General features: G+C 41.3%; 1 protein-coding gene across 4 annotated transcripts; it reads right to left on the bottom strand.

Annotated features, from left to right (window-relative positions):
- Positions 1-2,215: 2,215 nt before the first annotated feature.
- On the bottom strand, positions 2,216-12,239 carry abtb1 (ankyrin repeat and BTB (POZ) domain containing 1). 4 transcript variants are annotated; one of them, XM_021566842.2, is made up of 12 exons: positions 11,430-12,239; positions 9,838-9,900; positions 9,680-9,735; positions 7,793-7,937; positions 7,432-7,591; positions 7,009-7,054; positions 6,484-6,600; positions 6,275-6,387; positions 5,932-6,030; positions 5,624-5,791; positions 5,321-5,521; positions 2,216-5,242 (listed from the first exon to the last, which is right to left on the bottom strand). In XM_021566842.2, exons 4-12 carry the CDS (start codon positions 7,894-7,896, stop codon positions 5,036-5,038), a joined length of 1,215 nt encoding a protein of 404 aa, XP_021422517.1. In that variant the 5' UTR covers positions 7,897-7,937; positions 9,680-9,735; positions 9,838-9,900; positions 11,430-12,239; the 3' UTR covers positions 2,216-5,035. The 4 variants fall into 4 exon arrangements, with proteins under 4 accessions (XP_021422517.1, XP_021422516.1, XP_021422515.1 ...); XM_021566841.2 differs by lacking the exon at positions 11,430-12,239 and adding an exon at positions 11,118-11,348; XM_021566840.2 differs by lacking the exon at positions 11,430-12,239 and adding an exon at positions 10,535-11,055.
- Positions 12,240-12,613: the final 374 nt, after the last annotated feature.

The following is a 12,613-nucleotide window of genomic DNA, read 5'->3' as shown; positions in this document are numbered from 1 at the left end:
GAGACTTGCAGGCAAGGGCAATCTGTTTGTGAACACACACACACACAAAACACAATGGGGGAAGGGGGTACAGTGGCCTTGGTATGCCACCACACACACAACCATCCCTCTTTCCCCTGACCTTCTCCGCACCTTTGTGGGCTTCTGATAAACTGGGATTAAAATGAGGGTTGGAGACAGAGAACCCTATGAGAGTCCCTGGCTGTGCACCCAGAGAGAAAACATTGCCAGGAGTATAGAGCCTTGGTAACAAGATAAATGGTTTGCATTATTGTATGAGGATGCTAGATCAGTATGTTTACCCTAAATTACTGTTTTCCTCCCCCAAAAAATATGTCTTGGCAATTGACAAACAACTCTTCTATCCTAAAGGCTCCATCTCTGATGAGCAACTGAGACCATCTGAATGAAGAAAGGGCACCACCTTGAGGGTGTTGGAAAGTATTGACAGACCAGGACTTCATATTCCACTTCATTCTCTATCTTCAAGAACAGGGATAATCAACTAATAGATTCAGCAGGGGGCCAACTTTTTCTTGAGCAGATGGTCAGGCAGCCAAAACGTTATTACAAATCATTTGTAGACTGCAAATTGACTGCAAAAAAGCACAAACAGGTATAATATTTCACTAAAACAATCATTTAAAAACCTTTCTTATATTTGTTTATAATCACATCTCTCTATTATACATGGGAATACTTTAGAAGAGATTTCCCAAATTAAAAATGTTGCTAATTTATTACAAAAACCGAAATATCACATTTACATAAGCATTCAGACCCTTTACTCAGTACTTTGTTGAAGCACCTTTGGTAGGGATTACAGCCGAGTCTTCTTGGGTATGAACCTACAAGCTTCGCACACCTGCTTCCCCCAATCATCTCTGCAGGTCCTCTCAAGCTCTGTCAGGTTGGATGGGAGCGTCGCTGCACAGCTATTTTCAGGTCTCTCCAGAAATGTTGAAGCGGGTTCAAGTTCGGGTCACTCAAGGACATTCAGAGACTTGTCCCGAAGCCACGCCTACGTTGTCCTGTTGGAAGGTGAACCTTCACCCCAGCCTGAGTTCCTGAGCGGTCTGAAGCAGGTTTTCATCAAGGATCCCTTTGTACTTTTCCCCGTTCATCTTTCTCTCCATCCTGACTAGTCTCCCATTCCCTGCCGCTGAAAAACATCCTCACAGCATGATGCTGTCACCATGCTTCACCGTAGAGATGGTGCCAGGTTTCCTCCAGATGTGATGCTTGGCATTCTTCAATGTTGGTTTCATCAGACCAGAGAGTCTTGTTCCTTATGGTCTGAAAGTCCTTTATGTGCCCTTTTGCAAACTCCATATGCCTTTCCCAGGGGCGTGGCTTCCGTTTGGCCACTCTACCATAAAGGCCTGATTGGTGGAGTGCTGCAGAGATGGTTGTCCTTCTGGATGGTTCTCTCATCTCCACAGAGGATCTCTGGAGCTCTGTCAGAGTGACCATCAGGTTCTTGGTCACCTGCCTGACCAAGGCGCTTCTCCCCCGATTAAGCAGTTTGGCTGGGTGGCCAGCTCTAGGAAGGATCTTTCTTGGTGGTTCCAAACTTCTTCCAATTAAGAATCAGAGGCAACTGTGTTCTTGGGAACCTTCAATGATGCAGACATTTTTTGGTACCCTTCCCCAGATATGTGCCTCAACACAATGCTGTTGTGGAGTTCTACGGACAAATCCTTCGACCTTATGGCTTGGTTTTTACTCTGATATGCACTGTCAACTGTGGGACCTTTATATGGACAAGTGTGTGCCTTTCCAAATCATGTCCAATTACTTACATTTACCACAGGTGGACTCCAATCAGGTTGTAGAAACATCAAGGATGATTAATGGAAACAGGATGCACATGAGCTCAATTGTGTCTCATAGCGAAGAGTTTGAATACTTAAGTAAATAAAAGGTACGTTTTACATGTTTTATACATTTGCAAAAATGTCTAAAAACCTTTTTTTGCTTTGTCCTCATGAGGTATTGTGTGTAGATTGAGGAAAATATTTAACTTAATCAGTTTTAGAATAAGGCTGTAACATAAAATGTGGAAAATGTCAAGGGGTCTGAATACTTTGAATGTACTGTATGTCTAACATAAAAAATAAAAAAAATCACCTGCGGGCCAGATCTTTGGACTTTAAGGAAAATGTGTTTAATATGTACAAGTAACTTTCAAAAAGAACAAAAACACCAATGGAAATGCATTTTTTCTTCACTTTTTATTGTACTGACAGCATGGTACATAATATATTATTTCACTTAAAATAAAAAGTATGGAGTCAATTTTGCTAACAATGTGACAATGGTAAAACATTTCTGTTTCAAATATAAGCTAAATACAGGAGTAAAAAAATCAAATTGTAAGCTCTGTCATGGACCATCCTACTACCACACACAATCACTTCAACATCCAGAGAAAACAAGTTATATCCAATTGTAAACCCGGGTGGTTCGAGCTGTGAATGCTGATTGGCTGAAAGCCGTGGTATCAGACCGTAAACCACTGGTATGACAAAACATTTATTTTCACTGTTCTAATTACATTTATAAGCAGTTTATAATAGCAACAAGTCAACCCAGGGATTTGTGGTATATGGCCAATATACCACAGCTAAAGGCTGTATCCAAGCACTCCTTGTTGCATCATGCTTAAGAACAGCCCTAAACCGTGGTATATTGGTCACACACCACACCCCCTCAGGCTTTATTGGTTAATTATACCATGGCATTGTTGAATACTTGTTTTGGATTAACTTGAAGGGCATTCTAGAACATGCATTATTTCCCTATAACGCATGGTATATTTGCACGGTATAATTCAATGGCTATAGTTCATTCTTACATGTGCTATGTTTGAGCTGCTTTTGAAAGCAAAATTCGAATTGAAAACATCATTGGCATTGTAGAATTCGACTTTCATAATAGCAAACTACGATTGATGGTTTGGTTAAACTAGCACGTTTGTTTGGTTACGAAGGCAACTACCGTCACTAGCTAGTAAACTGCATAGCTATCTAAGTGGATGTTGAACACATTTCTAGCGGTAAATGTGCTAAATTATAGCCATGATATAAAATGGATAATCAACTCGGGGCTCTATGCGTTCTCTGGAAAATAATGCAACTCAGCTGCACACCTTCCACTTTGTTCATTCTTTTCCAGAGAAGGCACAGCCTCTCGTTGATTATCCCTTACATATTTATCAAAGCGGACTGGCTAAATGATTGATCCTACTTTGTGCATATAATGGGAAATCATTACTAACTATAGCGTGTGTTATCCTCTTAAAGAACAGCCCGCATAAGAAACTTAAATCACACAAGCTTCACAAACAAATAACATGTATTTGTCTGTTCAGCATGTACAGGTGTTACTGTTATTTACAGCACAATCCTATGCTTATCCAGTAGTATATGTGGTAAAGTTGACAATGAAAAAATACATTTGTATTTTGAAAGTGATATATGCATAGCAGTGGAATGTCATAGTTAAAAATAAGAGATATTGGGACTTGGATTGAGTTCAAAATAAATACATCAAAATTGCACTGAATAGCTTGTGGTTAGTTGTCTGTCTGCTTGTCCATGTACATGCAAGTATGCTTTAAGGAAATTAGGATCATTGTGACTGCTGTATGTGAAAATACTCATTTCCTTCTTACCGTGGTTTCCCCACACTGCATGCAAATTGAGGCTAAATGCATTTGCTGCATGAATGTGACTGACAGGATTCAATACCTAGTTATCAAATCGAGTAGATTACAAGTTGTGTCATAAGTTCTCTAAATTATTGGCAACTAAAAATAAAAAACACTTACATTTTGTAAATTATCTCTTATTGGGTCTTTACTTGACTCCAGTCATCATTTTTTCAGAACTAAATCAGAAAAACAAATTCTTTACTTTACTCATGATTAACAGTAAAACGTTTCAATTCATTGTCTGTCATATGCGACATATGAGGCTGAATTTCTTTTCGTTCTTTTTTGGATTTAAACAATATTTAACATAGCCATGTAACTAGCTATGGTTTCCTCTCTCCTAACACCTAAATAAAAAGCTACATTCTATAAAGATAAATCATGCATACACAACAAGAGTAATCAGCATGCATTTAGGCCTACAATATACTAGCGCAAGGTGAAAAATAATCAAAATGTCTTGCCTCTTAAGAAAAGCAAGCCGCTAAAACATAGTTTAACAAATTCATACCAGTCAGGAAAATGTGAAAGTAAAAATAAGAGTGATGTCCATGTTAGGGGAAACATTTGCTGTCATTCAGAATTCTATTCTATTCTAATTCATCACACAAGTAAAATATTTGCTCTTTCTCTGAGTCTCTTTGTTTAAAAACAGAGAGTTTCATAATTGGGTATTTTTCACACAAATGCGAAGGTTCTTTAATAGCTACATTTCTAAGCCGACATACTGTAATATCTTCTGTGATATTGGGTCTACTATGTTTGTGGTCAGATGACTTGTCATTCCCCAACTGTTTTGTTCCAAGAAAAATACATTACTTCAAAATAAAACCGCAAACGAAAGTATATATATTACAATCAGAGTCCACACTCCATTCCTCACTCTTCATCCTCATCACATGGGCTTCTGTATCTGTGTGTTTCATTCATTCCAATGCAACATCATCCTCAACTTCTTCAGCAACCCTATCCTTGTCTAGATACTCAATAGCAACTTGACGCCTCCAGTCCCTACATACTTCGGTCTTTGACATTCCAGGTCAATACTAGAATGTACCCAATACACAAATTGTTGCATTATCAGCTTTCACATTATTCGCAAAAAGGTGCTTTGCCCACCACCTGGTCTGGCCCAGAAGCATTTAAACTATTTGAAGCCATTGCTGGTGAAATAAACACTATTTTTGTGTGTATAATGTGAAAGCTATTTAATGTCTCCCCCAATACCCTTCAACAGTCCAATACAAGTCCTTCTTGCCAGCAGCTGGCTAGCAGCTAGCTTAGCCAGTACTAGCCCTAACACACCACCACACCTTCTCATTAGCATTCCAGACCGATGGTGGAGAGCAGCTGATCCAGGGCGTCCAGCTTCACGTTGGCCTCCTCAATGGCACTGAAGGTCTGAACGTTGCTGGTGATGTGGAAGCGGATGTCGTCCACCAGAGGGATGGAGTCAGTCTCGTGTCGGTCCTCCACCGCCCCAGCATCCTCCTTGATCATGTCAGCAAACTCAGGCTTCTCTACCAGCTGTTGAGGAGAGGGGAAGAGGTCAGATGGGACACAGCAACGACCATCCTTGCACAGCCTAGAATGACAGACACTCACCCTCTCTATGATCTTAGCCATGTACTCCGTGCACTGGTCCTCCAGACGAGACAGTCTGAAGAGCTTGGATGTCTTCCACATGTGCAACACGTTATCCTCACACAGCATCTTGGCCAGCGTCTTACCACACAGACGCTTCAGCCCGGGGAGCAGGTACATATCAGCCACACACAGCACATCAAACACATTCTCTGGGGACAGCTGGACCCAGGCAGAGAGAGTAGTACAATACATTAGGAGAGAAAGACAAGACTGGTGAGTTCATAGAAATATCATCACTGCAGGAATTCTGTCTGAACTGACCTCCGTGTCGTCGCTGTAGACGTAATAGAGGAGACGGATAAAGATCTCGTGGGAGATGTTGTGGATGGTGAGGACTGGGGTGCTGGGCTGGGACTGCATCATCTCTCCCTCACTGAAGTGGTCCTGCAGCAGCGCCTTAAAATAGTCACTGCGTCCACAGAAAAACGCCTGTCCAGAGGGGATAAAGACAACTTTTTAGCCCATAATAATTAACTGAGGAGATGCATAAATAATGACTAATTCCAAAATCATAGCCTGACGATTAACTCATACATCTTTGTACTTTGTTAGAGGTATGTGGAGCACACCTTATGACACAGGAAGTCATAACCTTCAACCCTGAAGCAAATGTCAGGGTAGCTAGGGAAGTTGTCAGTTCTGTCAAATGGAAGCTCGCCAAATCCCACCTACAGAAAAACAAAACAAAATGACAAAAATCCTTGACAATTCACTTATTATGAACAAAAGGTTTATTTACATCAAGGGATAATCATAAGTTGCAACCTTTAATATGATTAGCTGGTCCCACATCTGTTTGGTATGTGCTTTAGCCAACGCCTCAGACTATTCTTGCCATGCTAACAATGATAGTTAGAAGAGTTGGCTAAATCCTAAACGATGTGGGACCAGGCTAGTTTGTAATGTTCTTACTTTTAGCTCAGCAGGGAGGGCGCAGTCTGCCAGTTGAGCCATCTCCTCCTGATGCTGACAGCTGTGAGGCTCCAGGGTCAGAACCTTTACACAGGTCCCTGGTTTATTGGAGACTATGCATGGAGGCAGACAGAGAGACAGGTGAGACACCATGTAACAATGTAAACGTGTAGGCCTAATTTCAGGAGATTTAAGAAGCGGGAGCATACCAAACTCATACACCTGTTTACACTTGCTCTCCAACTCATCAATAAGGTCGCCCATTTTGCACTGTTTGGCCAGCCGCTTGCAGTCCTCCACGTGGCTCACATCAATGTCCATACGACCTGGAAGCGAAAGCCGGTTAGCTCATAGCTTTGTAACACTAAATGCAGGCTACACAACTTTGAAAGACAGTGTATCCTGGCTCTTTATGATGCAGTTATGTTAGACTTTATGGATGCCATATCATCACCTCTTTAAAGAAAGACTGAAAATACCCTAATCTTCTGACTGGATCGAAACATACATATCAGTCATCAATCAATCAGGCATCCTTTACAATCACTGGGATGACTATGACATACTTAGACATCTTTGAATGCAAAATGCCATTTTATATACTGCACGTTTGCCTAATCTTAATTAAAATGTCAACATGTCTGATATTTCAACTTCCATTATGTTAATTTGTGATCTTAGCCTAATTCTGCATTCATACATCTAGTTATACACCTCAACCAAGAGAAACCCACCAGTGTAAAAATACTGCAGGATGGCACCAAAGGCTGCTGGGTTGATCTGAAACAGGGTGAAACATGTTTTCTTCTTAATTCATATGGATCTTTTACTGTGTTTACACTGTTACTTTATATTCCCTTTTGGCCCAGTGAATGTTTTGGTAGCATTTATGCATACTGCCCTGATTGAGTTTGTTTCCACAGAAATTCTTACTGAAACAATCTTTTTAGTACATACTTCATATAATCCCTGTATTAAATGGTTTGCAATTGTGCTTGTTGTAATGACTCCTAACACAATAACAAGGTAAATAGCATATTATAAAGTAAAGTAAACACATTTTCTATCAATAACCTCAAATATAGCTGCTACACCCCTCCAATCCAACGTATTGCTGTCATGCCTATCTGAAAGAGGTGGTGTAACACAACACCTACCAAAGGGTGTTTGAGGGGGATCAAGTTCTTTCCTTTCCATTTGGTTTCAAACATGGCTGTGAAGTACTCTGAGCGAGCGCTCAGCACACAGCGGTGAGCCTGAAATGTCTCACCGTGAACCAGGAACTTGACGTCACTATACTGGCCCTGCTCCAGTAACCTAGATACAGACAGCACAGACAGAAGGGGAGGACAGGGAGAAAGCAGGGCTGATGAGTGTTGATGATAGAGTTTCACTGCTCTGTATAATATAAGCAGACAAACAGAAGTACAGGCAACACCAAATGAGGAAAACACAAAGCTAACAACTATAAAACATTATGATGCAGTTAAGATGCATTGTAGCGTTACAGCGCCTTACGTGAGAAGGAAGTGGTCATAATAGTCCCTCTGCATGGCTTGGGCTGTGATGCACTTGTACTCTTTTAGGAGACGTCGGATGGAGTCACTCAGAGACCCATACATGCATCGCTCTCCATCAAATGTGTTGGCTTCACACTTTGCTCCTGAAAGCCCAAATGGAACAGTGTACAGGTCACCTCCAAGACACAATTAATTGCATATAGGTTAACGGTGCATTTGGAAAGCATTCAGAACCCTTGACTTTTTCAAAATGTTCTTACTTTACAGCCTTATTTTAAATTAGATTAAATAATTGTTTTTCCTCATCACTCTACACATAATACCCCATAATGACAAAGCGAAAAACAGATTTAATTTTTTATGCAAATGTATTAAAAAAAAATAAAAAATGAAATACCTTATTTACATAAGTATTCTAACTGTTTGCTATGAGATCGCGCTCGGGTGCACCGGTTTCCCTTGATCATCCTTGAGATGTTCCTAGAACTTGATTGGAGTCCACCGGTAAATTCAATTGATTGGACATGATTTGGAAAGGCACTGTCTATTTAAGGTCCCACAGTAGACAGTGCATGTCAGAGCAAAAACCAAGCCATGAGGTTGAAGGCATTGTCTGTAGAGCACCTAAACAGGATTGTGTCAAGGCACCAGATGTGGGGAAGGGTACCAAAACATTTCTGCAGCATTGAAGGTCCCCAAGAACACAGTGGCAGTTTGGAACCACCAAGACCGTTCTTAGAGCTGGCCGCCCAATCAGGGGAGCAGGTAGCCTAGTGGTTAGAGCGTTGGGCAAGTAACTGAAAGGTTGCAAGATCAAATCCCAGAGCTGATAAGGTACAAATGTCATTCTGCCCCTGAACAAGGCAGTTAACCCACTGTTCCTAGGCCGTCAATGAAAAGAAAAAAGTGTTCTTAACTGACTGCCTAGTTAAAGATAAAATTAAAAAGGGCCTTGGTCAGGGAGGTGACCAACAACACAATGTGGAGCTGAGAGAACCTTCCAGAAGACAACCATCGCTGCAGCATTCCACCAATCATGCCTTTATGGTAGAGTGACCAGACGGAAGCCACTCCTCAGTAAAAGACACGACAGCCCACTTGGACTTTGCCAAAAGGCACCTAAAGGACTCTCAGACAATGAGAAACAAGATTCTCTGGTCTGATGAAACCAAGATTGAACTCTTTGGCCTTAATGCCAAGCATCACATCTGGAGAAAACCTGGCACCATCTTTACGGTGAAGCACGGTGGTGGCAGCATCATGCTGTGGGGATGTTTTCAGCAGCAGGGACTGGGAGACTAGTCAGGATCGAGGGTAAGATGAACGGAGAAAAGTACAGAGATCCTTGATGAAAACCTGCTCCAGAGTGCTCAGGACCTCAGACTGGGGCAAAGGTTCACCTTCCAACAGGGCAACGACCCTAAGCACGCAGCCAAGACAATGTAGGAGTGGGACTCAATGTCCTTGAGTGGCCCAGCCAGAGCCCGGACTTGAACCCAATCGAGCATCTCAGGAGAGACCTTAATGGCTGTGCAGCGACACTCCCCATCCAACCTGACAGAGGTTGAGATCATCTGCAGAGAAGAATGGTAGAAACTCCCCAAATACAGGTGTGCCAAGGTTGTAGCGACATACCCAAGAAGACTTGAGGCTGCAATCACTATTAAAGGTGCTTCAAAGTACTGAGTAAAGGGTCTGAATACGTATGTAAATGTTATATTCAGTTTAATCCATTTAAAAAAAAAATGTCTAAACCTGTTTAAACAATTTAATCCATTTTAGAATAAGGCTGCAATGTAACAAGACCCCCCCCCCCCCCCCAAAAAAAAACAGTTTTTAAAACATGTAAATGTGCTTTGACTCTTGGGGCAAATTCCAGCTTTACCATTAGCCAACAGGTACTGGACGAGCTCCTCATGGCCACAGAGGCAAGAATAGTACCTGTGGAAGAATACATTGTTAAGTTACATTACATTCTTAACAATGATCTTGTCAAATATATTGTGTGCAGGTTATATTCTGCAATATTAACTCCGTACTTACAACGGGGTGCTGTCCCATTTGTCTCTTACATTGAGGTCCACGTCTCTCTGTTCAACAAGATACCTTGACAGGAAAATGGAAGGTCAATAGGCCAATACAGGCAGTTAATAAGACGGGTTATGGCAGAAACGGTCTTCATCTTAATGCTGGTCTCCACATGTTCGCATTCCATACAAACAGTACAATCCTAACTGTATTCCAAATTCTAGACTGACAAACTACCTTGTTTGATTTAACATACGTTAACACCATATAGCCCACTTTAGAGGAATAGTGGTTTTTTATTGCACTCTTCACTAATAGATAGGAGAAGAGTATGGAAAGCAACCTACTTAAAATTTGGAAAACAGTTTCCAGGTTGGAAGTTGCCAGATATGTGCGCAGAATAAACAAGAGTTGTATTTATAGTTTCTAGCTAAACCTACTTTCATGCACATAAATTGAACCTAGTAATACCAAAACACACAAACACAATATCGCCACTGGCATGACTTCAAAGGACCAGACTTCAACAAACCAACGCAAATAGCATAGCGTATGCTAACATAGGCACTAACGTTAGCTCACTGACAAATTTGCTAAATATTTGTAACACTACTACTGACCACAAGGTTGTCTTTGTTTATAGCTAAACAAGCTAGATAGCCTCATCCCGTTGCTGCGAACTACGCATTTCTATTCCACAGACTCCATTTACCTAACTCTGGAAATGTCGCCCTTTCTGCAACTTGTAAACAAATCGTACGCGTCCATCTCCGCAGCGTTTTCGGTTCTCTGTAATGCATTGAAACGGCCTGCCTGTTAGACAGGTGTGGATCCAGTTATAATTTCCTGTAAAGTGTAAACAATTTATCTTGCTAGCAAGTTCTTTCTTGCAGGACAACTATTTACAGACTTATTTCGATCACCAGTGTTGTTTTGCGGTTTATATAGTCACATGACCAGAGAAGGTGGAGTGAGATGACATTTACTTCCGTATTTTCTTGATGCCCTCTTCTCTGATAGGTTGACTAAACCACGGGTCTAGGATCAGATTAGTATCACACCCATAATGCTTACTAAGGGGCCAGAGTTCGTTTAGATGCACAGTTTCGACTGCTCCTACAGTTTTATTTCGGTACTGACACTGCCCATAAAGCCTATTTCCATACACGGCCTCATAGAGAAGGCAGATTAGAAAATTCATAATAAGACACTTTAGCCATCACCTTGGTCCACAAAACATCCATTGAATTAATCAAATAATTGTTGCAGAGGCCGTTTTCCCCCCCATTACTCACAGCATGTTTTTGGATGACGAACAGAAGGCATTGTTGCTGATCCCTGTTGCCATGTTAATATGATAGTCGGAATAGAAAACTCTGAAATGTTCGACTTGCTAACTGATTGAACATGGCAGGTGTATAACTACAACCAAGCAAGTCGTAAATGTCAAAATTTCCAAGTTCCGATTTGCATGTTGGTCAGTATAAACCGGATGCAACCCGGATATAGATGGTCCATGATTCGGTATGCGAACATGGGTAGATTACGTTGAAAACAACGAGCGGACATCTTGGACTCAGTTTTTATTATACCTCAGTGATCCTTACCCATATGATGTTGTTGCACCTTAATTGAGCAGGACTGGCTTGTGGTAATGGCTGGAGCAGAATGGTATAATGCAATTACATTTGCCCCGTTCCGGCCATTATTATGAGCCGTCCTCCCCCCAGCAGCCTCCACTGTCCTTACTCTAACTATTGGGGCGATGAAAAAGTATCTGGGTGTGTTCAAGCAGTAAGCCTAATGAAGCCGACTGTAGATACAATGTGGCTAGTGAAGTCGGGGTGGTGTATCAGTGTACGAAAGTCGTACATGGTAATGGTTTTCCAACAATAAGGCTCAGATCAACATAGCTGCAATTGCCTATAAACGTTTTTCTGTATAAATGTCTCAAACTGTTCTATATCCCCATGTCACACACTCACAAACTGAAAACATAATGTGTGTACAATTAATTGGTTAGAGAGGTCTCAAATATCGCTTTCGTTTGTAGCTTTAGAATTGCATCAAAGGTGATTCCTGACACCCTAATGATTAGTTGGCAAATACTGCCTCCCACAATGCAGGTGATGGCTGCATGGTGCAGTTGGTGAGAAGTGCAGCGACTGTAAGGCGACTTCATCAAAAAGTGCAGGACCTTTGGTCACATGATTTTTGTAAAGATCATGTAGTCGCAAGTTGGACAATGTTTCTAAGCATAATGCAACACACTTTGAAAGGCGTCACCGACTTGACAAAAGTGCTCCCCTCGAACGAGCCTTCTGGTTAGGGTAACTTATTCCACCCATGCGACAGCATTTTATCAAAGACAGGCAGAAACTGCTTCCCCAATAGATATTCCGATCATGCTTGTAGTCGATGTCATGGCTACGTTGCCTAGCTAAACTCATGCGCAGAAACACGCCATCCGGTCTAACGGTCGTCACGCCAAACTGCGCATGTGCAGGCCAATAAATATAAAAGTCACTCCTTCGATATAAAGTTGTTTTTGAGTTTGTCACGAGGTTGGTGTAATAACGTGTAAAACGAGATAAGGTCACAAGTGTTTCCATAAAATATGTTTGGGTTTATACATCTATTGTACAGAAAGTTAATATCTTAATCAATGGATAGTGACAGAATTAGATTACTTCCCAAGCAAAGTCTAGTTTTTGTCTCCTCGGCAATAGGAGGTTGTAGCTCAGCCTTTGAATCTCAAAGAAACTAAACAATGATATTCCCATATACATCG

Source organism: Oncorhynchus mykiss, chromosome 16 (assembly GCF_013265735.2).
Source record: "Oncorhynchus mykiss isolate Arlee chromosome 16, USDA_OmykA_1.1, whole genome shotgun sequence".
In the NCBI taxonomy this organism is placed as follows: Eukaryota; Metazoa; Chordata; class Actinopteri; order Salmoniformes; family Salmonidae; genus Oncorhynchus; species Oncorhynchus mykiss.
The sequence above is the reverse complement of the archived record's forward strand: the minus strand, read 5'-3'. Positions and strand labels throughout refer to the sequence as shown.

What these genes read in the sequence shown, in the direction of transcription:
- abtb1 (XM_021566840.2), bottom strand. Translation starts at nt 10,590, where the DNA reads ATGGACGCGTACGATTTGTTTACAAGTTGCAGAAAGGGCGACATTTCC. An exon ending in TAAACAGGTGTATGAGTTTG is followed by an intron (nt 6,388 to 6,483) that starts GTATGCTCCCGC and finishes CTCCATGCATAG; the next exon opens with TCTCCAATAAACCAGGGACC. An exon ending in TGGCTAAGATCATAGAGAGG is followed by an intron (nt 5,243 to 5,320) that starts GTGAGTGTCTGT and finishes TCTCCTCAACAG; the next exon opens with CTGGTAGAGAAGCCTGAGTT.